At 51.5% G+C, this 23,781-nt stretch overlaps 2 protein-coding genes across 14 annotated transcripts in view; one reads left to right on the top strand and one right to left on the bottom strand.

The window, feature by feature from the left end:
• The first annotated feature begins 24 nt into the window (after window positions 1–24).
• Window positions 25–19,033, top strand: DDX11 (DEAD/H-box helicase 11). Of its 7 annotated transcripts, XM_048057938.2 has the most exons (26): window positions 25–229; window positions 624–860; window positions 1,235–1,321; window positions 2,858–3,015; window positions 4,284–4,332; window positions 4,838–4,945; window positions 5,505–5,592; window positions 6,040–6,242; window positions 6,861–7,013; window positions 7,114–7,160; window positions 8,095–8,174; window positions 9,461–9,505; window positions 9,617–9,684; window positions 10,214–10,252; window positions 10,706–10,829; window positions 11,307–11,444; window positions 11,909–12,021; window positions 13,080–13,152; window positions 13,508–13,611; window positions 14,292–14,441; window positions 16,452–16,520; window positions 16,685–16,785; window positions 17,210–17,294; window positions 17,895–17,970; window positions 18,151–18,305; window positions 18,437–19,033. In XM_048057938.2, the coding sequence occupies exons 1-26, from the start codon at window positions 35–37 to the stop codon at window positions 18,464–18,466; spliced, it is 2,775 nt and encodes a 924-aa protein (XP_047913895.2). In that variant the 5' UTR covers window positions 25–34; the 3' UTR covers window positions 18,467–19,033. The 7 variants fall into 7 exon arrangements, 6 of the variants coding, with proteins under 6 accessions (XP_047913895.2, XP_047913880.2, XP_047913864.2 ...); XM_048057923.2 differs by having other exon boundaries at window positions 18,151–19,033; XM_048057928.2 differs by lacking the exon at window positions 25–229 and having other exon boundaries at window positions 273–860.
• A 609-nt stretch (window positions 19,034–19,642) lies between these two features.
• Window positions 19,643–23,781, bottom strand: part of WASHC1 (WASH complex subunit 1) — a 41,858-nt gene continuing 37,719 nt past the window's right edge. For all 7 annotated transcript variants that reach the window (XM_048057996.2, XM_048058006.2, XM_048058016.2 and 4 more), the window contains 6 exons: window positions 23,548–23,683; window positions 22,665–22,869; window positions 22,088–22,252; window positions 21,646–21,804; window positions 20,982–21,050; window positions 19,643–20,433 (listed from right to left, as the gene is read on the bottom strand). In XM_048057996.2, the coding sequence (XP_047913953.1) occupies window positions 20,282–20,433; window positions 20,982–21,050; window positions 21,646–21,804; window positions 22,088–22,252; window positions 22,665–22,869; window positions 23,548–23,683 (886 nt within the window). In that variant the 3' untranslated portion in view covers window positions 19,643–20,281. The remainder of the gene's footprint in view (window positions 20,434–20,981; window positions 21,051–21,645; window positions 21,805–22,087; window positions 22,253–22,664; window positions 22,870–23,547; window positions 23,684–23,781) is intronic.

Here is a 23,781-nt window from a genome sequence, read left to right on the forward strand (position 1 = left end):
AGGCGGGAAGGCGGCGGCGGGAGCGGCGCGCGGCATGGAGGGCGGGCGGGCGGCCGCTGGCGCTGAGGGGGGCGGGCGGTGCCCGGAGCCCGGCGGGGCGCTGGGCAGCGTGCCGCCCCGGTTCCCGTTCCCCTACAGGCCGTACCCCATCCAGGAGCGGTTCATGGCAGCGCTGTACGGCGCGCTGCAGGCCGGGCAGGTCGGCATCTTCGAGAGCCCCACGGGCACGGTGAGACGCGGCGTGGGGACGGGGACGGGGACGGGACGGGGACCGGCAGGGGGGCGGTGTCGGGAGCCGCTCCTGGACGGGTGGTGCTTGGGGAGAGGGGCTGGGGCAGGCCGGACTCCATCCCCACACAAGTTCAAAGCCTGGTGTCCCGTTTCAGAGAGGTGCCAGCCACGTCTGTGGTGCTGGTGTGGGGACTATGTACAGCGCACTCTGCACAGGTGCAGGGGAGAAACAGGCGCCACATGAAATGGCGGTGCAGGATAATAGAGGAGTGCCACCTCTGTGTCTGCGCACGTGGTCTTGGCCCGATCCCACTCTGAAGTGGGTCTTCTCTGCGGTCTGTCACGGACAGCGATGTATCAGGTGTGTGGCCTGTCCTGTTTGTTTTCGCCAGGGAAAATCACTGAGTCTCATCTGCGGGGCCCTCTCCTGGCTCAGAGACTTTGAGGAGAAGAAGAAGCAGGAGGAGGCACGGCTCCTGGCACTTGAGGACAAGGGACGGGAGGAGAAGCAGCCGCTGACTTCTGATGAGCCAGGACGTTCGACTAGCAAAGACTCATCCGGGGAACCAGACTGGATTACGGCGTTTGTGCAGAAGAAAGAAGAACAGGATATGGTGAACAGGCTAAAGGTTAAGAAATGTTCATGTGTGGAGGAAGGGGAAAACAGTAAGGTGTGAGGATCAGAATAGGAGATATCATGGGTGATGGCTGGAAAAGCAGATGATGCAAACCTGGTGGTCTTTGTCGTTCACAGCACTTCATAACTTTTTCAGTTAAGAGGGATGAGGCATTCCTATACAGGTTGCATAGGATAGGAAACTATGTTGGTGTCAACACAGTAACATTTAATAGGCATGCAAGGAGGCAGGGACCTACTGACAATTCTGACAATTCAGTTTCTTTTTTTTTTTTTTTGACTACTCCCAGGGAATAGGAAAGTAATTATACCTGGCTTTTAGGACTAAATACAATTCATCCTTCCCTCACTCTCACTTTATTTTAGGAAGAGCAGATCAGGAGGAAAAAGCGAGAAGAACGTCTTGAGAAAATTCGCCATAATGTGCAGTTAAAATACGCAGCAAAGAGGAAGGTGAGTTGTCCTGCAGAGATTAGAAGTTTCTGCGTAACCTCAAGTATTGTTCGTACTTGCTTATGCCTGTCATTTGACTCTGAATTTTCTGACCCATCTGTTTTGGGAGCTCTTGGATGAATTGGCCCTCTGAAATTTTTGGTTAGATTCGTTTTTTAAAGTGTAGATGTGAAAAACACTTTGTGTGTAGAGAATTTCCTGACAGCATTTGTGTGTAGGTAAAAAGGGTGGGTTTTTTTTGAAAAGTTTTGGTTTTTTTGGAAGCTCTTTGTTTTATGAGCATCTGTAAGCACTGTACTTCTGGAATAAAACCCGAAGATCTTGAATCCAATTTAAGAGCATGGGAACAGAAGACCAAGAAAAAAGCCAGATCAGACTTTGGTTGTACTTTGCTCACCACTAGGGAACAATTGTACTTGTTTACCTTCTGGACAATACAGTCATATCTTCTACAAAGTGTCCCTTTTCTACATGTAGGAAGTTGATAGGTCTATTTTCCTGCCGTTTAGATGGGTGAACTGGCCCCAGAACCCTTGACCCTAAGCTTTTTGATGGTGTGAGTTAAACTTCCTGGAAATCCCCACTTCGGGTCCCCAAAGAGACAGACTTATAAGGCAGCCAGGCTATTAGTTTTTAGCGTGCTCCATCTCAAGTGCTGTGTTATGTTTTATTCAACTCCTGTCAAAAGGATACAGCAGAAATAGCAAAGGTTCCGAGGTGAACAGCAAATCAAAAACAAGTGGAACAAAAAGCTTGTTTCTTAAAAGAGAATGTAAAGCATGGGAAATAAGAAGCATAATAAAAGGAAGAAAGCAAATTGGAGCAAAGTTACAGAGATTTGGAAGAGCAACTGATTCATCTACTCTATAGTACTTGTAATCTGCCTTTATTCATAATGCCAGAGTAAAATAATGCTCATTAAAGTTGGAAGGTGCTGTTGGAAGTTGGAAGGAACTTTTCATTATCAGAACAGAAAACCAATAAGAAAACTGTTCTTTAATAATTTAATAGAATTTCTGTGGAGGGACAGACCTGTTTTAGAATAAGAACCACATAACAGGGGAAGAAAAAAAAGCAGAGAAAAACCTTGTGCTCTTTATTCAAAACAGTTACTGAGTTCATCTTAGTCTTGAGTTAACTGTGGATGTATTATTTGATTATACCTTTATATGTTTGATGGGTCGCTGTTGTTTTACACATTATTTTTTCTGAGGCAGTCATTTTTATGGGCCAATTTAAGTGACTGATGTGGTATTACATGGATGTTGTCACTTGAACTTCTGGGTGTTTAGAGGGCCTTTTGCCCAGAAGGTTTTTATGTTTCCCCTTCACGTACGTCTGTGTGGTCAAATCTTTGGCTGTTGCTGTTGCTGTCATCTGCATTGCGCAGAGCTGAATCATTTTAGACACCAGTGGTGCATTTGCTTGTCCTGCTGAGGGTGTACCCAGCAAGCCATTCCCTGCGCTACATGGCATAAAGTGGTGCGAGTGCCACTTCTCTGTGTGAGAAATAATGTGCTCATGTGCTCGCTCCAGAGATCTGAGGAGGATGAGACAAAGCGCCTTCTTCAGCTCAGCAAGGAGGCTCTTTCAGAGGGAGCTGGAGCAGATGTTCTGGAGCAGCTGGATCACAATGAGGAAGAGCTGATCCTTGCTGAATATGAGAGTGACGAGGAAAAGAAAGCGGCATCTGGGTAAGGGCAAGGACTGAGGGGGTTCCAGTCGTGCTCTCAGTCATGTGGTCTGAATTCTGATTTTTTGGTAGACCTGTGCAGAGCCAGGAGTTGGACTTGATCCTTGTGGGTCCCTTCCAACTCGGGATATTCTGTGATTTTATGTCAAGGAAATGTCTTCTTTATCATTTTTGGATTGCCTTAATTAAAGGGATTTTGGCTGTGATTGCTTTCTTGGGATTTCTCTGGGGTTCTTTGAGTGTTTGTCATGCTTGGTATAAAGGTGGCTCTCTGTTGTGAAGATCCGGCGTTTCTCTCCCATTCAAGCTGGGGTAGCACTTGCTCTGGTGGGGTTGGTTGGTAGGTTGTTGGAAATTTTTTGTGTGTTTGTTTGAGGATGATCAGTAACTTAGAGTGTCTTCTGAGAAAGTGCATCTTTCTCAAAATGCATGGCAATTTCCTGTCTTTATCCGTGCCTGGTTCCCAGAGAATGCCTCTGGATGCTGGGTAAATGACTTGAGATCAAGTTCCTTGCATTAGAAAAGCAAAATGCCCCTCGGGCAGCAGAGAAAGCTACCAGTCCTGCTGGTCAGCAGCAGCATCTTTTGATCCCCTACAGGAAGAGATGGTCACATTCCTAAAGGTTGGAGCTACAGCATGAAAGAAAACCAGGGGCACACTTTTCTCTATCATACATTTGTTCCTTTTGCTTTATGCAGAAAGCCAGAAGCCATACTTTGGTAATAAAAGTCAAATACATCTAAAATACAAATTTACTAATTAGTATGTAGACAGATCCTCCTGCCTTAAAATTGCAAAGCATTTAAGCTACACATAAATGTAGTAGTTATTAAGCATTAAACTGCTATTGCCTTTGAGGAATTGTATGGCAGTTTCTTCCTGAAACTTTTCTTTATGCAACAGCTTGAGGGTGGTAAATTGTCTCTAAGGGGAATGATTTACAAAAATAAATAAATAAGCACACCAAAGAATAGTATAGCACTGATTAGCTTATGCCTGGGGCTTAGAAGCACCAGATTTAAAAGAAAAAAAAAAGCTTCTTGAAGTTGCTAAAGTCACAGCCCTACAGACATATTTCTTTTAAAGAGCAAGGCTTGACTCGATTGTGCACACTCACACTTAAACTATTCAATGTGTCGAAGTCAATTTTTCTTTTACTAAGAAAAACTAAGTCAATTTTTCTTTTACTTCCTGATGATACAAGTACCTCTCTTGAGACTGCTGTCTTGTGGTAGAGCATCATTGATTATAACTTTTTCTTTCCTTAGGCTGGAGGAAGATGATGATGATGATTTGGAAGAAGAGCATGTGACAAAGGTGAGATGAGGATACCTCACAGAACAGTGTAGCAGAGTTACGGCTTCCTTGCACCCAGCAATGCAGCACAGAGGGATTTGGGAAGTGGCATCCAGTAACTGCCGAGTTTGTTGGTAATGGCAACCAGTTCTGCTGCTCTCATCTCCTTCTGGACTATGCCAGCTGCCTAAGCAGTTTGCTCTGCTAACGTTGCTGAAATTTTGTTGTGGCTTGCTATAAAGGCACGCTGCAAGAAACGTTTTTTCATTACTCTTCAATGGTGAGTCCCTGTTATTATAATGGCCTTGGAAAATTCAGCGGAAACAAAGGACAAATGCACAAAGGCAGGGCTTTGGCCTTGACAGTTGTAAAGTGACGGACGCTCAAGCATGTGCCTTCCCTTGTGTTTTGAAGCCTTGAGCAAGATTAACATCATTGACGTGCTTGGCTGCTTCCTTGCAGGACTAGTTGTAGATAGGAGTTTGGTTTCCATGTTTCATCCTCACTTTGTTCTTCCTCACTGTAGATCTACTACTGCAGCCGCACGCACTCCCAGCTGTCGCAGTTTGTGCATGAAGTGCAAAAAAGTCCTTTTGGCAAAGACACGCGTCTGGTCTCTTTGGGGTCCAGGCAGGTATGTGGTATGTTCACAAAAGGATCTGGGTGTGTGTTAATTTAAGTATAAAGGGCTTTCCTAAGAGTTGTGTGGATGTGACACCTCAGAAGGCACCTCGGGGACTGACAGGATCTTCCACTGGAAAAACTAAAGTAGTCATGGGTCAGATCTGCATGGTGTAAGTTTTTTGTGAGCTGTTTGGCCATTTACCCTTTGATGTAAATGCAAAAGTCTGTTTTCCCTCTTCCGATGTGGAAGATTGCAGATGCCTGAGTCACTGAGAAGGCACTCTTCTTGGTATTAATTCTGCTAGCATCTTTTTAGAAGCTGTTGTGTGGCAGCGAGCCACCTGGGGGCACCTTTTCTCGTTTTTTCTCCTAAGTTCTTAGGGGTTTTGAGCATCTTTGTAGCAGCTAGTACACATGATATCTGACTGACAGACTTTTCTGTTTTGGAATCTGGCCTATGATTGCTTTGAAGAAGCTTTTACAGAAGCTTCTTTTACAGCTGTTTTACAGCGAAGAGTGTGCACTGTTCTTAATGACCATCTCCCGCTTCTTCTCTTTGCATGTCTAAGAACCTGTGTGTGAACGAGGAGGTGCGCCGCTTGGGGGCTCTCCAGCTCATCAATGACCGCTGCATGGAGATGCAAAAGAACAAACATGGTATGGACACTTCCAGCCTGGGGAGGCAACGGCTGATAAAGCTGCTGTGAGAGTCTGCAGACAGTGCTCTCTGCCATTCCGTTCTAGTGAAAGAGTTTCCCTCCTTACTGCTTTTACGTCTCTTGTCCTCCGGGGTAGGATGCTGAGGTCTGTATTTTCTGAGTGTCTCACATCGGCCAGGACTCGTGCGTGGAAGCACGCTTGTCGTTCTAACTTACTGCTGGTGATGTGGGGAAATGGCACGTGACTAAGTCTAACCAGCAAGAGCAGCATCCCTAGGGGATGGAAATGTCTCTGCTGAATACTTTTTAAATAGACGAAGGGTCAAAAATACTCAGGACAAAGCCTGCTTTAAAGTCCAGGAGGAAGTGCTATAAGGGTGCAAAGGAGTGGTTTAAGACTATGTGAGTGTGTTGCTCATGTCTTTCTTTTGATTTTTGCTGTCAGAAAAGAAGTCCAGTGAAGAGACAGAAGGGAAGAAGAGACGTGTGAGTCGCGCTACGTGCCCTTTTTATTCCTATGAACAAATGCAGTTTCTCCGCGATGAAGTTCTAGCGGAAGTGAAGGATATCGAGCAGCTGGTGGCTTTGGGAAGGGAGACCAAAGCCTGTCCATACTATGGGAGTCGATACGCCATCCCTGCTGCTCAGGTGAGGTCTGCGTGCTGCTTAGGGGCCTCTAACAATAAACCCATTACTTGCTCCTGCCGGTACCGTGCTGCACAATGTTTCGGCAGTTTGTAAACAGGCTGTGTTTCTGTCAGGTGTGGTTTTGCTGAGAAAGAAAAGGAAAAAGAGAATACTCTTTTCAAGTTAATAGGGAGGCTGTGTGTTTGGGTTTCGGGTCAAGCAGTCTGAAATACTAGAAAGGCTCAATAACTGTGAGGTGATACTGGCACGTGGATAAAGTCTTAGCACTTGCCGCTGCTCTTCTTCCTTGCTCGGTTCTCTAGCAGAAGACAAGCTCTCAGTCCTTTGAAGGAGGTTAGGAAGGTAACCTGCTGTTGCACCGCTGGGCTGTTCTCACTGTAATTATTTGAGGGTTGAGCAAGATGAAGAATCAGTGTGCACAATCATCTCAGCTTACCTCCCATTGCCCGTCTCGAGCATGTGCTCCTGTCTCTTGTGCTACTTCTTCCACAATAAGAGTAAGACACTTGGCTGACTTTGCAAGGCCGTCTGATGTAGGCCTTTGCTGAGCAGTTGGTGAGTGCTCTGCGTCTGTACGGGTGAGAGCTGGAACCAGGGCAGTGTGTGCTTCTCCCGTAGCTGGTGGTGCTGCCCTACCAGATGCTCTTGCACGAGGCTACCAGGAGCGCTGCGGGGATCAATCTGAAGGACCAGGTTGTGATCATTGACGAGGCCCACAACCTCATAGACACCATCACCTGTATCCATAGCGCGGAGGTCAGCGGCTCTCAGGTGAGTCACGGCTGGTCCTTTAGCTGCGCATGAGCTCTCCGTGCAGCAGAGCGCCCTTTCTCCACTCCTCTGACACCAGCTCCACGTCTTGTTCTTGTAGCTGTGCTGTGCCCACTCCCAGCTGCTGCAGTACACGGAGCGATACAGGTGAGGATCTCGGAGGAGAACAGCCTAGCGGTGGCAGGCAGCGTGGATGCCGTGGCTTGTCTCGTGTCTGCAGGGCCTTTCTTGCTTTTTTCCCAGCGGAAGGTTATTTGCATTAATCCTTCTGCAGATGAAAAGCCACTTGCTTCATTATCTCTGTCTGGAACCGGCCTCAGTCAGACTCCTGGGGCTGGTATTAAGCAGTGAGAAGGGGGTACCCTGAGGATTCTGGCTTTTCCTTATACTCTCAGTTTCTTTCCCAATCTCTCTCTCTAATCGTTCCTGCTTTGTGATGCAGAGTTTCAAAAGCTCCAGTCTTTTATCTCTCTCCTGGACCTTAACCTCTCATGTGCTGACTGGCATCACGGCCAAGGCAGTGAGCTCTGAGGAGGAGGAAGCTGGATGTGGTTTTTGGCTCCGGCCAGATCTTGCATCTTGTCATCCCTGCAGTGCTTGATCATTGTGCTCAGTGCTAACAACTGAATTTGCGCAGCGTTATCGCAACAGGGACTTGGGGCATCACTGCCATCGTAATAAACAAGCTGTAATTAGTGTGTGAGGAACAGTGAAGTGCCTGGGCTGCATGGGTGAGTGCTCTGAGGTGATTTGGGGTAGGTTATTCAGGGGTGTATGCCCTGTTACAAACAGGGAACGTGAGCAAAATGTTGTCTTCTGCTAGGGCATAGCTGGTGACTTGTTCAAGGTTATCAGGAAGCCTGTGTGAGAGCTGGAAGTAGATTAAAGCACCTCACAGCCAACTCTGCTTTCCAGCAGCTTCTCCACACTTCCCCAACGTATAGATCTCTGCTGCTATCTGGTTTTTGTCTCCCCCGAATTAAGGGGAGTTCAGTTGCTTGTCTCTGCAGCTTAGGAAGCTATGTGAGTTAGTCCCTGAAGGAGTTTTGGGGCCTAATACCTGCCTGTTTTTTTTTCATAGGAAACGTTTGAAGGCAAAGAACTTGATGTACATTAAGCAGATCCTGTATTTGCTGGAGCGGTTTGTAGCCATGCTGGGAGGTAAGCAAGCCGTTCCTCCCTCTGTGGATGCTCATAGACTGAGAGCACCGCCCCCCTTCGCCCTCCTCACAGGCTGCGGGGAGGGTTGCTCAGGTTAGGTTCGGGTACCAGTTATGTCATTTCTGTCTGTTTTGTAAGATGTGGATGGGGACTGGTGTCTGCCCGAACTCCTCTCCTTTTTGGTCAGCTGAGGAGCAGCAGGTGATGCCAGAAGTTGGTAGCGGCAGTTCCCCTCTCTTTCTGTGTGATTTTCAGATCTGATTTGAGTGGGCAGGTGGTAGGGTCCAAAGTGAGGAGTATGGCAGATGTGTGACAGTGATCAGCACAGCACAAACATGGCTCAGAACAATTCTGTGTCATCTGGTGGCAAGACCTCTCTCTGTGGCAGGCATACCTCTGCAGAATGAGTTCTTTTTTTTTTCTTGAGTGGTACCTTTCCTCTGTGGAAAAAAATACTAATTTGCCGTGATTTTAAATCCACTGGTGTTCACGGGGCTCCTTTCCTGCAATGCCTTTTTTGCTAGATATCGGTGTGCCTTGAGGAGAACCTGTCGTTAAGTTCACAAAGAACTTCCTCCTTGCCCAGGGAAAAAGCAGGTCTGTGGTGCGGGGCCCTGTTGGTGCTCCCTGCCCTTCTCTCAGCTGTGCACCTCTCTTCCCCCCTGTTCCTACGGGTCTCCTTTTCCCCACGTGTGGCCAAGCGCTTTCATTAGAGACTGCAGCCTGTGCACAGCTTCATGACTGAGGCTGCAAAGTGAGATGTGAGGTGGGTGTTAAACACTAGGACAGACAGCGCAGCGAACAGCAGTAATTAATACGGCTCTGCGTGTCAGGGTCTGGATGTGGATCTCTCCTCGGGCTTTCCCCTCTTCCCAGTCACCTGTCAGCCGCCCCGCTCCCCAGCGCTGCAGTGAGGAGGGCTGAGGGATGCACTGCAGTCCCTGTCCCCTCATCGTTGCGGCACGATAGCTGTGTGGTGTGCGAGCATTTGTATGCACCCACCCTACCTGCTGCCTCTTGCTACAGAAGGAACGTAGGTGGTGTTTCTTAGGATGCAGCAGCACACTTGTCCTACTCTGTAGGGTTATCCTACAGGGGAAAGACAAACCGAGCGAGAGCTGCTGTTTTCTCTGTATACCTTTTCCAGATGTCAAGTTGATTCTTGTTTTTTTTTTTTTTTTTTTTTTCCTAGTGCTGTGCCCCTTTCGGCTTAGTTGTTAGTCTCTTGCTTAATTTTAAGACAGACCCATTGTAAGCCTTCCTTGAAATGGTTTCATGTTTTACAGGAAATGTGAACCAAAATCCTAGCTGCCAGGCAGTTTCCCAAACAGGTAAGACTGGAGCGAACGCCGTAAGTCGGGGACTTGGATTTGGGCAGTAAGGGGCTGCAGGCCCAGCAGCTAATATATATATATATATTCCCTTTCACCCTTTTCTTTTAGGGACAGTGCTAAAATCCATCAATGACTTCCTGTTTCAGAGCCAGATTGATAATATCAACCTCTTCAAGGTAGTGTAAGTGTTGTCTCCTGTAGGGCATAGCTGGTGACTTGTTCAAGGTTATCGGGAAGCCTGTGTGAGAAGTGGAAGTAGAGTCAAGTGCCACATGGCAGAATCTGCTTTCTAGCAGCTTCTCTGCAGTTCCCCAATGTGCAGATCTCTGCTGCTGTCTGAATAACAGCGCATTAAAGCCGGATGGGTGGTCTAGGGGTAGAGGGAAGCAAGCAATTAAACATGTGCACGTGCAGAGGCTGTCTGTAGGCAGAGCAAAACTGTAAGGGCTGAGGGTGAAGAAACTCCTACTCCAATAACCTAACCCATCCCTCAAACCTCTGAACACGGAACCTTAACACGGAGTTTCCACTCAGAAAGTGGTGCCTTTGTACTAAAATGGTGTCTAGGGGGGTAGCTCTGACAAAGAAATGTGTGCCCCTCCCCAGGAGCACAGCAGGTGATGTCCCTGCTGGACAAGGACGAGGACAGCGGGATGGGAGAGGGGATGCTGAATGCCAGCTCATTTTTCTGTCTTCCTCCAACAGGTTCAGCGTTACTGTGAGAAGAGCCTCATCAGCAGGAAGGTACTGCCCCTCTGGCTTTATGGCCCGCAGCCCTCAAGTGCTGTTCCACACGCTGTGTTTGAAGTAGAAGACGCAGCAGCCGGGGTGGTGGGTCTGTCTTCTCCGCCCAGCCTTGCAAACAAAATGATTCCTGCAAAAAGCACCATGGGGGCTGGTTACCCCTTCTTGCACGGCGGAGAAGCGCACAGCATGTTGTAGCGCAGTGTTCCAGCTGCTGATTCTGGGCTGCCTGGCTGCGCTGCGCTGGGGAAACAAGCATCAGAGGCTTGTTTGGTTTTGGTTCGGTGGGTGGGAAAAGTAATGGGAGCCCTGGGCTGCGCTGTTAGATTCGGATTGGGCTGGTTTGCCAACACCTACCGAGGAACTTCTTCTGCACCAGGCCAGCAAACCTGGTTTTATTTTGTCTGATTCCTGCTGTTGGTGGTCTTAGTCGTTTTGGCTTTTGCTTGGCAGCTTTTTGGGTTTGTGGAGCGGTATGGCAGTCCTGCCACAGCTGTGAAGACGAACAAGGAGAACCAGAGGGTGGCTGGCTTGCAGAACTTCCTTCTGAGCCTCCAGCAGGGATCCGATAAAGAGGGTGAGTTCAGACATCCTCCGCTTGTGCATTTGTGGACAAAGTGAGGATGTGGGACCTGCATCTGCATCAGGGAAGGGGAAAGGCAGAGCTGAAGAGTGAGATGCTGCCGAAGCTGTACTGCACAGGTGTTTTTTAATGTATCTGAGTAGATGGCTTAGGCAATTATACATTTGATTACAAGATCTCGTGAGGTCCCTTCCAAGCTGAGTGACGATGCGATTCACTGTTTGCACTGCGTGCACTCAAGCTTTGCACTGCTGTGACCTGCTGGCTCTGGGACCTGAGCTACCACGCGTACCTCTCTTTAGTGGTGCCAGCTACAAAAGCCAGGTGTTTGTTGCAAGTTTTTTCCTTAGCAATGAGATGGAACATGGGTATCGTGTTCCTGGAGAAAGGACCCATCTGTATGTAGTGCTCAGGCCCTGTCTTCAGAAACGTAGCCTAAGCTGCCTGCCTCTCCTTCTACCTCCTGGCCAGCCCGTAGTCTCCAGAGCCCTCCTGTGGAGCCGGGGAACGACCAGCTCCGAACTGCCTCCCCGCTGATGCAGATCGAGGGATTTCTCTCAGCCCTCACGAACGCAAACGAAGATGGCCGAGTCATTCTCAACAGGCAAGGTACGGCACGGGAGCGGTGACATGACTTGCGAGCAGGACGCTTCACTGGCAGTGAGGGAGGCTGGGGGGGGCGTAGCCCTACCAGAACGTATCTGTGCAGTCCACGATTCAGGCTGGCAGGCTCAGTCTGCGTGAGGACTCCCGTGAACCCAACAGAATTCCCAGCAAGGACACTGGGGCTAGGGTTTGCAGAGCTCTGCTCCCACTTTGGATATTGATTTTTGTCTTGCGATTTACTGTGCCTCCTCTACAGCACCAGGAAGATAAGCGGAAGGTAACTTCGGGGTTGTCATTACCTGTTGCTGCCATGACAGCACTGAATAGCAGAACCTTGCTTGGAGAGGTGGGGATCTGCCAGAGCGCCTGGGGCAGGAGGAGGGAGAATCTCTCATATCCATGTTTGTCACAGATAATTCCCAATGCCATCTCTTTTTCTCTCTTTTTTTCGTTTTTCTTTTCCCCAGGCACTGTTGGTCAGAGCAGCCTCAAATTCCTCTTGCTGAATCCAGCTGTCCACTTTGCCAAGGTGGTGAAAGAATGCCGAGCTGTAATCATTGCTGGGGGCACCATGCAGCCGGTGAGGGGATTGGGATGCCGTGCTGGGCTCTCAGGACATCTCTGGCGCTATCTACAAGCAGGCATGGAAAAATAAGAGCTTGGCTCCACTGGGACATGCTCTTATCACCTCCTGTGGTGTGTGTGGGAAAGGCCTCTCCTACCTACACTCTCATCTCCTTGACGCAGTCTCCCTGTACGAGGTGTCACACTTTGGTTGTGCACAGTGCTGTAGGTGCAGGGGCAGGATTGCCCTTGTTAACCTTCCGTGTCCTCAGGACATCAATAGGCTGAGCTCACGGTAGGCTGGAACTAGCATGGGTAGCGGTCAGAGGACCCTGTAAAGCCAGCTGACCTCCTAAAGGGATAGGGATTCCTCACATGGGGATCCCTGAAAAAAAAACAAAAAACAAAAACATAGGGGATTTTTCAGAAAAATCAAGACCTAAGTATTGTTATGGTGGCAGGATCCATCTCTTCAGCTTAACATCCTTATTCTGTTGCTTTTGAATGCAGTTCCAGAGAGACTGTGCTTGTATTGCACAGGTACAGGGGTGTGTCAGACATCTCAGTTACACCTATGCAGTTCCTCTGTTCCTGTTTCTGGGCAGGAATGTCCTTACATCTCCTCTTTGCTCTTGAGGAGGCCCCGTCTGAGAAAATTATTGAGATTTTTCTCACAAAGGGAGGGAAGAAGGGTGCAAAGCGCAGGACCTTAGTGAAGCAGTGGCCTCCTTTTTCGGAAGGCCCCATTCCAACTTTGAACCCTTCAGACTGCAACTCGGAGAGAGGATGTCACTGCAGTCCAAGGTGTGGTCTGTGCGGTGCTTGGGAGTCCTGGTAATATTTTTTTTTGCACCTGGGGAAGTCTGAAGTTGGAGCTCTGCACACCTCCCACCCCTTGTGTGCTCAGCACTCCCATGGCCTGATTTCCTGATGGTGGAGGAAGCCCGCCTCCTCTGCTTGTCTCCACACCGAGCTCGTCCGCTCTCCCCCCGCACCGGCGCTCAAGGAGCAGCGCTGCTGCAGCTGGTGCGGCGCCCCCTGGGACCTGACCTCTCCCTGGCTTGCCGTCCGCAGGTGGCTGATTTCCGAGAGCAGCTGCTGTCCTGCGCCGGCGTGGACCCTGCGCGAGTCATGGAGTTCTCCTGCGGTGAGCGTGCTGGGGGAGCAGGGCGGGGTGGCAATCCGTCCGCGTGGGACCCGAGCGCTGCTGGTTGCCTTTGGGGCTGTTGTGCCAGCGCTCTAAGCAACACGGCGTCCTTCTAGGAAGTCGCGGCCGCAACGGGGTGCTCGGCCCTTCCCACGCGGGGCGCCCTCGGCAGCAGGCCGCGTGCCTCGCCATCTTCCCAGGGGTCAGGGAGCGGAGGCCAGAGCAGCCGGGGGACTTGTACACTTCGGCTTGACGAGGCAAACGTGCCTGCATCAGTGCACGCAGGTGCTGCTGTTCAGCCAGCAGTGTCTGTGCACAGCCGACGCGTTGACTCACTGCTTGGTCTGGTCTCCAGGACACGTGATCCCTCCCGAAAACATCTTACCTATAATCCTCTGCAGCGGGCCTTCCAACCAGCAGCTGGAGTTCACCTTCCAGACCAGAGACCTGCCCCAGATGGTCAGTCCTGCCTTTCTTCCCTTCCCTGGCGTCTGTTGCTTCGCTTGCCTGTGTTTCAGGGGACACTGTGCTCTCTGACAGGTGGGAGGGGAAATGCGTGGGGTTTTGGGCAGGTCTGTTGAGAAGCAGTTGGGAGAGGGGAGCGTGGTTTGAGCTGCCTGCTCAGGGGAATCTGTTGGAGACCAGGAAGACCTGCAGCTCTGGCCGTGCTCAGATGTGTGTGTGTGTGCTGGACACCACGAAGAGATGAGACTGTGCCTCACAGTTCAATGGCCTGTGTGGCAGGGGAACAGTGCAGTCCAGCCCTGGCAGCAGCTGGTTCTGTGCTCTTCCCTTCCTCTGGTCAGCCAGCCTGCACCCAGCACCAGGTAGCAGCGCTGCTCAGCCCCTGCCGAATCCCCCTCGTCTGTTCTCGTGTGGCAGTTTCCACCCCCTGGGACAACAGACAGAGGCTCTCCCTTCCCTTACCCTGCTCCACAGTGGTAATGGAAGCTCTGGGTTAGTGAACAGCTTTTTGGTGACTCCCCGCTCCCCCGACAGCTTAGACCTCACGTATTTCCCCCGTTTTTCCTCCCCCGGGGTTCGTCGCAGGAGAGGTGTGATCCTGGGGTCGCGCACAGAGCTGGAGCGGCATTCGCCAAGCTCCTGTCGGCTGCAGTCTGCTCTCGTCTCTCTCGCAGATGGATGAGACGGGCCGAATCCTTTGCAACCTGTGCAATGTGGTGCCGGGGGGCGTGGTGTGCTTCTTCCCCTCCTACGACTACGAGAAGCAGGTGCACGCGCACTGGGAGAAGACAGGGCTGCTCACCCGCCTGGCAGCGAAGAAGAAGGTAATTGTGCAGCCAGGGGCACTCGGCACTCTAAATGGTACCTTCAAAAGTCAAACAATTATCTATGCATTACAGGCCTCTCTCGCTGAGTTGTTCTCATACTCTGCACAGCGGAGCAGAGCGGATGTTTATCTAGCCAATCCCTCTAGTAATGAATAAATGATACTTCCTGGGCGGCTGATCGCTGAGCTGGGATCTAAATTAGATTAAATGCAGCTATAGATTCTTTAAGTGCACAGTCTGTGCGGTGGCCATGGAGGGAGACAGTCCTCGCCGTCTGTAGCCAGCAAGCCAGTCCCCTTGTAGCCGAGGGGCTGTTCAGGTTGAGCTCTTCTGGGGAATTTGCCTTTCCCAGGCTGAGCTGAGTGTCCCTTGAACGTGGACCAGCACTGCTGAGGGGTAGACAGCATTGTCCTAGCCTGAAATTTGTAAGACAAATGTCAGTATTTTTCTGGTAGAAGTGCAGAGTTGGAAATTGAAAGGCTAGCCATGGTGACTCCTGCTGAAAGAGCAATGGAACATTAAATAGGGAACAAGAGCATTAAATGGGGAGATCACTGCAAATCGGAATTTTTTGCTGTCACAGCAAAAACTGTGACTGTCACAGGTATTTGACGGCTGGGTAGTGAAGTTCAGGCAGTCTGACCCTCTTGGGGAGTGAGGTGTGTGTCTTGGATTATGTACCAAGGGGAAAAAAGAGAACCACAGATATCTCGGCTGTGATTTCTCTATTATCGGAAGCCAAAGCTAAATAACTTGCGGCACGGACTAGCAGAGCGCCGTCCCAGATACTTCACAGCCGTGGTGCGCTCTGGCATGTGGCTCTCTGCCTGGAGGTTTTTGGGGCAGAAGCCCCGTGCTTCAGCATCCCCGTGTTTGTGGAGCTGTCGTTCAGCGTGCCCTTCAGGGGTGCTCCGTCAGGGCCCTCGCGGTCTGCCCGGCACCTCCAAGGCTTCTGCCCCAACCACGCAGCCTGCTCTGCCTTTCAGCTCTGATTTGTTCTTGTTTGGCCTTTGCAGTTTCCAGCAAATTGGATATGCGTTAGCAAAGCAATTTGGTAGCAGTGCACCGAGTGTGACTTTCAGCTGCCTACACATGAGATCATATCATAGAAGAGGAAGGTTAAAGTCTTTCCAGAGGTGGCTGTGGTGAGATCACACTGAGATTATATACAAATTACACAGGAAAATTAGTTTATATCAGAGGATTAACTAGGTACTGTTCAATAAATTAAATAGTTCTGGAATATATTTGCAATTGCCAGTTACTTTTCCACTGAAAGACTGATTCTGGCTGGTAAAATCTGATAGTAGCTCTTGCTAACCAAGAGGAAACACGTCCTTTAAGTTCTTTTACTGTCACAGAAAAGACAGACGTTGCACTTCTGGTTTACTACAAAAACAACTTATGATTTAGGCCAAGGTGCAGCACCTATCAAGATTCAGCTCAATTCACTGCAGGGGCTTTCAGTAACCTGGTACTTTAGAACTCCACTAGGCATGCTGGAATAACATAAATACGACTCTGTATGCTGTGCATAGAAAACTAATTTATTCACTGGGCAAGGGAACAATTACTTGGAATTAATTGACGATTCAAATTGATCGGTCCAATCGCTGTCCTCCAAGATTTTGCATCTGGAGGGTCTGCTCATCCTGCTGTGCCTTTATGTGCAGGTGGGAGAGGGGCATACATTTTCCTGCCTTACAGCTCGCAGATGACTTCCAGCTTCCTGCAGCATTAGACAAATCTGCCTAAGCTGGAGGGGAATGTTGGAAAGGAGCAGCTGCTGCTCCCTTCAGCACCCAGCTGAAAAGCGCTGTAGTAAGCACGCAGCGCTTTTCCAGGGTGGAGGGGAAAGGTGCCGGTGTGTTTTTTTTCCTCCTAGGAAATTTGCCCTTCCCTGATCTTAGTTCCATGTGCTCTTTAAAAGCATGAGAATAAAATGATTTGTTTTATTTAAACTGTCTGCTTCCTGCTGCTGCAACTGATGCACTGTGCCTGTGACAGATCTTCCAGGAGCCCAAGAAGGCCAACCAGGTGGAGCAGGTGCTGGCGGAATACGCCAAGTGCATAAAGGTGAGCAGAGCTGACGGTGTTGGGAGTGAGACATCCCATCTGCGTACGGGAGTGTTGCTAAAGGGGACAACCGCAGCTTCTAACAAGGCCAGAGGACTCCAGCCCAGGTGTGTTTCTGAAGCGCAGAAACCTCCTGGTCTGAGTTGCCGGTCGCTCTCCTGCAGCGCTGCAGCCAGTCCGCAGGCCAGATGACGGGGGCCCTGCTGCTTTCTGTAGTTGGAGGCAAAATGAGCGAAGGGATCAACTTCTCTGACGACCTGGGAAGGTAAGGTGGCTGCTGCTTTGAAGGTGAGCGCCTGGTTTGTAGCGCGGTGACTCCAAGCAGCACGGACACATCGGTACTCGTGTAGATAGAAAATCTGGGCGATCACATGGCTTGGGCTGATGCTTAAGCCAATGAGAGGGGAAGTCTGCTGGGTGGTATAAAACTCGCCTATCGGGCACGCTTCTCAGGCGAGTAATGCAGCGAGGCTTGCCGTGCTAGGTAATTCCTTGTTCTGGCACCCTGACTCCCTCTGCAGCTTTCGGTTTAGAATGTGCTTGTCGGGCTGCTGTGCTTTATTGCCGCCCTCGGTTTCCAGGGCTGGCTGTCTTTCAGGGGTGCAGTGACCTCTAATTTATCAGTCTGTTGGCAGAGTGCTTCAGGATGAGATGCTAAGAGTAATGCAGTCCTCCCTTGCCCCTTGCAGGTGTGTGATTATGGTGGGAATGCCTTACCCCAACATTAAATCTCCAGAGCTTCAAGAAAAAATGACTTGGCTTGACAAAACAATGGTAACAGAGACACTTAGCCTCTGCTTCTTTCACTTCTGATTTTTTGTACTAACTTCCCTCCTGGCACACGAGTCCCAGGGCTGCCTTCAAAGACTTTCGCTTTTCTTTGAGCTTGCCCTCGTTGCCCAGACCATGTCACTGAGAGCACAGCCTTCTCCGTGCTGCTCATGTACAGAAAGCCTTAAGCACAGGTGAACAGGTCAGTGGTGGGAAGCACCATAGGGGCTCCCTGGGAAGTGAGTTCCAAGGGGAGTGAGGTTCCTTCACCGCAGAGGAGGTAGCAGAGGGTGCATGCCAGGATCACTTCTCCTCTTGGCTTACTTGTTCTTATTGTACTTGCTGCCCACTGGAGATGCTGTTCCTGGGCAGCTGGGGACAAGTGTTCTGCTTTCAAGGCAGCCTTAGGCCGGCTCTCAGTGACTGCTCAGAATACTTTTCTAACTGCAGCCCTTCTTCTGTCCCTCCTTACTCTCAGCTTGGGGTCTGCTCGGATACCCACTCACTCTGCAGGGATAAAAGTATTTACTTACCTTGCTTTTTCATGAAGACTTGCTAGTTTGATTAACACCTGCCTTGTGTTAACCTATTTCTCCTTTCCAGCCAAGAGCTGCTGGCCCCGCACCTAGCAGAGTGCTGATTGAAAACCTGTGCATGAAGGCAGTAAACCAGTCAATAGGTAATTTGTTCTGCCTCGGACAGGCTGGGGGATACAAACTGTGACTGCACTGAAATAGCAGGGTAGGGAAAGGGGAGCAGTACCAATCACGCTGATTACAGCTGATGCAAACAGGAGCTTACTTGCCTGAGAACACAGAGCTAAGCGCACCAGTTTAATGCCGCTGCACGTTCCGTGCAGGAAGAGCTATTCGCCATCAGCAGGACTTCGCGAGCATCCTGCTCCTGGACCACAGGTACGCCCGCCCTGCCATCTTTAACAAGCTGCCACAGTGGATCAGGGAGAGAACCCAGGTCATACCTGCCTTTGGATCAGCTTTTGCAGAGTTAAGAAAGGTCAGCACATGTATCTTACGCATGGTTGTGGAAACTGCCCCACTGTATTCATTTGTACCTTTTGCAAACCCTCACTTCGGCCGTTTAGAGCGAAGGTCAGGGATAAACTGTCTGGCTTCATGTGTTCCTAGTTCCATCGAGGGAAATCAGATGCTTTGTGATGCAGACAGCGAACGGGCTGCAGGTCAACTCTGCGATGTGCGCGCCTTCCTTCTGAAGAAGACCTGAAGCAACGCAGGTTCCTGCTTTTCTGTTTTAAGTAGTTTGTGAGTCTCCTTTGTGGATGTTCGTTCTTCTGTATGAGCGCTTGGTCTTCACCGCCACAACCAGGAGGGAAACTGGTTGTAGGACTGAGGCTGGTGAAGGTAGCAGGAGGCTCCAGGTTGTTTACAGATGTTAAGGATTTATTTAAATTGATTAAATATTTTTAACCCACTTATAGTTATTTTGATCGAACACATGGGCCTTGTCACATCAACCACCAAGCTTAGGAGACCTAAAGACCAAAGAAAGTTTACAATTCTTGTGGCATTTTGTAGCTGTTAGCTCTGTGCTAACAGGCCATTAGTTTGTGTCATGTTGGAACTACACAGAGAGGCAGGTAAGACACAGGGTGGGTAAGGGTGCCAGTTATTTTTTTAAATCCTTTCTACCTTGCTTCAAGTTGGCAATAGATTCAAGGACTGATTCATTCGAGTGGAATAAAGGTATGGCCATAATGCAGCGCAGCACTTCTCTCATCATGCTTGGTCATAGGATTACTGTGCTCTTTTTACTGCTTTTTTTTTTTTTTTTAAACTCAAAATAACTTTCTGTGGAAAATGGTGAACTTTCTTTTTGGTGCAACTTGCCCGGGGCTCTTTTATATGTCATGGGTCTGTGCTGGAGGGCACCGATAAAACAAGGATGGCTGTGTAATCCTGCGGCTATGTAATCCCACAGCCACTCTCAGCTCTTTCTGTCATCAGCTCTGTTCAAAGGAGCTGTTTTGCCTCCTTGCCAGTTTCAGCAATTGGATGCTGCCTCTCAAGGCTCTTCACAGGGAAGAAAGCACTTAAAAATTAGACATAGAGCTGGTACCTGCTCCCTCTATGGTAATTGGCCCCACAGCGCACAACACAGCTGCTTCTGAGAAACTCCTGCTCTGAGGCTCCTGCCCCATGTGTGGGCACAGAGCTCCCGGCCTGGCTGAGCTCGGCCGCGACCCCAGCGCAGGCAGCAGCTGGAGCAGGGGGCGCCGGGCTGTAAGGCCAGCCCCGGCCGGAGCTGAGAGGGCTGGGGGGGCTTGCCTTTAAGCTACTCCTAATCTTTTTGCCAGAGCAAAGGCTGCAAAGACCTGCTTTCTTGAACTTTATTGCCATTTTTCAGAAAGCAACAGCCAAACAATTGCCATAGGCCAGGTAGAGAAAGAACCCATCAAGTACAGAGGCACCAGTAATTAGAGCCCCGCACAGCAGGCAGGGACTGACAGACTCTCATCCACTCTTCGCCACCCAGCTTCAGGAACTCAGAACTAGCAACACCCAAACAAACAGGAGCTTCAGCAAGCAAGCAGCACGGAGACAAATGCGGCAAGGGCTGTTTGCCTGCCAGAGCGGCTCTCGCAGTCATCACCAGTCACATTAGGCAAGACCAGGGGCCCTTTAAATCAGGAGCAATGCTTGTCCTGATCTTCTGAGCACAAGCTGCCCTACTGCCCTCCAGCTACGGCAGGATTTATTGAGCTGCTGCAAGCAGCGGCGGTTGAGATGGAATGTAGTATTGGGGGTGGAGAAGGGCAGACAACAGAAGAAAACCCTCACTGGTAACTGTTCAGCAGCCTTAGCTCCTGCTGCTCCTGCTCCTCTTCAAGAAGGAACGGCAGGGTCCCCCCGCCACGCCAGAGCCCACCCTCTGGAGATACTTCCACAGACTGGTGTCTCTCAAAGGTGCTTAGCTCTAGAGTCCTGGGATTCACACTGAAGCACAGCTGCCATCTAGGACTCCCAGTCATCCTCATCCTCCTCGCCTGGGGGCTGCTGTGGGGGTGGGAGGGGCGGTATGGAGTCTGACATCCGAGCAAAGGCACCAGCGGGACTTCCAGGAGCGTCGGGATTTCCTGCGGCTCCTGGGCCTTTCCCTGAAATACCTGGGAGGGAAGCAGAAGCACCGGTGAGCGTGGTGCACACAGGGGCAGGAGAACACGCAGGCTTAGCAAGGGTGAGGGGAAAAACGTGCCTCGTAGCACTGCGGCCTCAGCACCCAGGTGCCACAGGCAAGCAGAACTGTGAACCTTTAAGTGCCACGAGAGCTCCCGCAAGGGCTCATTTACCTGAAGCTCCACCTGAGCAAGTCCATGCCCTCCTCTGCCCCGTGAGGACAGCGCTGGTGCCCCGATGGGCGAGGGGACCAGCTACCCCGGCACTGATGAGTCCAAAAGGGTACCTCTGTGCCTCCCTCACCCTGCAGTGCTCCCTCCCGGCAGCTTTCAGGGCCCATCATCAGCCCGTCACACACAACCTGCAGCTCACTGCTCCAGCTGGATGCGAGGGGGGTTCCCCTGGCAGCCCTCTAAACGCGCCCCCAGCCATGCTGCAGCACACCGGCCTGTTCCTGGGGCTGTGGCACTACTGAGGAGCCAGAAACGGCTCGACCTCTTCCCTAGCGGGAAGGAGCAGCCCACCCTGCAAGACATACCTTTGCGCCTCAGCACCAGTTTGTTGAAGAGGTCTGACATCAGATCTCCACCTTGTCCCGTAGCTCTCACTGAAACAGCAAAACCCCGTGACTCAGATGAGAGGAGTCAGTGTGAACCTAGCACAGGGGTGAAGCATTCTGCAATACCGTCTTCAGAGTAAGGGGAAAAAAGTACACCCTGCAGTCTTGTGTCATGCCCCTATCTCCTCTCCCACTACAGCCCAGTTTCAGGTCAGGAAAACACCAGGCACCGCAGGGTAACAGCATCCTCTGGGGAGATTCAGGAGCAAGAGGGGCTCGGCCTCTGCAGTTTCACTCTGCCAAACCAGCCGTGTTGATATCCTCACCACTACCCAAACCAACGCACAAACCCTCTCAGCCCGGTCCCTTTCTTGGCCCTGGGGTTTCCTGTAACTGCCTCCCACACAGCACGCGAACTTCAAGTGTGCCCTAAGACAGGCAGGGTGTCCACCAGGAAGATGAATGCCCTCCTGGCCGATGGGGTGCAGCGAGTCCAAAGAGCTTTGAATGGGAAGCACCCGGGACCTTCTGCCAGCCCCTGTGCATTCCTTGTGCTCTTGGCTTGCCAGTCTCCCCCCGGACCTACACCTCCCCGGCCCCGCGCAGGAGTGAGAAAGGTCAGTTCTGCAGAAGAGCCCAGCACCTTGTTCTTGTTCCTTCTGCTTCTTCTTCTCCAGCTTCCTCTCCTTGACGCTGCGGAGGTTGGCCTTCCCGATGCCACCAGCCTGGCGGATGGACTCCAGGAGACTGGCGCGCCCAGTAGAGGGGTTCACCACCTCCTTCGGGGCTCCCTGGACTGCAGCTGCAGGGACGGAAGGACGCAGCGTCAGTGCCCCAGCTGCAGGCCCTGCTCCCGCACCCTGCTGTCTGCTGCCCGGGGCTGCAAGCCGGGCACAGGCTCTCACAGCCCAGCCACGGGGGACTGAAGGCCTGCAGCCCCCCTGCGGGCGGGAGCAGCTCCCCCGTCCAGCGCAGCGTCCCTCATCCCTCAGCTGGGAGGCTGAGAAGCCAGGCGGGAGGGAACTGCGGGCACAGGCTGGAGCCAAGGAGTCGGGTCAGGTTCTGCCGGTGACGCCCAGCCTTACCTGCCGGCACGGCCTTGCTGCTCTCCTCGCTCGCTGTCCCGGCCGGTTCAGGGGGCGCTGCGGGCTGGGGCAGGGGCGGTGGGGGAGGCACGGTTGTTGGCGTAACAGGAGGTGGGGGGGGAGGCGGCGGCGGGGGAGGCGGCAGCAGCCCAGGATCTTGAAGGTCTGAAAGATGAAAGAAGCTGTGTCTTAAGAGTCCCAGAGGAGCCACGCTCAGAGCTCCAGCTGAGAGCTTTGCATGTCTCAGTGGCAACAGATTCAAGTCCTGCAGCATGCAGCAGAGAGCTGGCAGCCCGTGCAGCATCTCATACAGCACACGGGGTGAGGCGAGGGCTGAGATTCCGCTGCTCGGCCTCGCCCATCTCCAACCCCCTGAGCCTGCCCCGCTTGCCCAAGGGCATCCTACCAGGCTGCCGCGAGGCGGGCCCCTCCCTGCGTACCACGCTCCTTCCTCCCCGCGGTCACTGAGGCCACCCTGACATCCCCACCAAGGGACTTTCTCCTTGTCTCCACTTTCTCCTAGTGAACCCCACTCTGCTTCATCCTTCACCGGCCTGGGAACAGGGACTGGAAATACCTGGTTGCAAAGGCTCCACCGACTCGGTGTTGAAAGTGGGCAGCTCTGGAATGGCGCTGCTGGGTGCGGAGGGTGCGATGCCGGGGCCCAGGTCCGCGCTGTACATGAGGTCCGCAGCAATGCCAGGCAGGTCCGGCAGGTAGGACGGCACGTCGATCTCAGGGACCTGGCCCAGGTCTGGCACGTAGAAATAGTTTTCAGCTACCTAAAAGAAACCCAGAATAGAAAGGTAAGGCAGCAAGCAGGCACTCATTTTCCCTTGCAGCAAGCAGGGGCACTGCAGGGAACAGCCCGGGCAGCAGTCAGAGCTGCCCCCCAGCTGGCCCTACTACCCTCTGCTCTTGTCCCATGGCAGCTGCCCGTGCCCTGAGGCTACTCCCTGCAGAACAGGAAGGGCAAGGCAGGCTGCCCATGGACAAAGAGGTGCAGGACTCTTCCTAGTTTCTTGCCAGTGTACTCTCTCCTCCCACAAACAAGTTTTATGCATCAACCTCTGCAGCCTACATAGGCCAGTCCCTTCTGTTCTAGAAGGAGTTAGCACAAGGGGGATGATCAAGTGATGGAGCCTCCAAACTCCTCTAGAGCTCTGAGGTCTAGCAACAAGGCCAGTCGGTATCAGATGACACTTGTCACACCATCCAGCAAATGCTTCAGCAGAGGAACGACCTACCAAGTTTGAGGGTTTTGTGTCACCCATCAAGCCTACACCAGGACTTCAGGCACAAAACCAGGCAAGGTCCTTCTGACAAGCAGGACATCCTGCAGCCCTATGTGGGGGGCATTCCCCTACCTGCTCTCCACCCTACAGAAGCCCTTTCCTCTCAGAGAACTGAGCACAATCCCTTGAAGGGGAAGCAGCTGCAGCCCCACAGCTACATCTCACCTGCCGGTCCAGCTGTCCCCTTTCAGTGATGGAGAGAGGAGCATCAAACAGCTTCTCCTCCGTCTCTGTTTCCAGAGCCACATGGGTCTTGGTCACTGCTCCAGCCAGAGGATCCAGGAAAACGTACTTCTTGTACCTGTGGGCAGAGGATGAATATTTCAGTGAGGCCACCTCAAGAGTCGAAGCCAGAACAAGCAGCATAGCCAAGAGGTGGAGCACTCCCAGCTGTAGCCT

This window comes from Anser cygnoides, chromosome 1 (assembly GCF_040182565.1).
Source record: "Anser cygnoides isolate HZ-2024a breed goose chromosome 1, Taihu_goose_T2T_genome, whole genome shotgun sequence".
Lineage (NCBI taxonomy): Eukaryota > Metazoa > Chordata > Aves > Anseriformes > Anatidae > Anser > Anser cygnoides.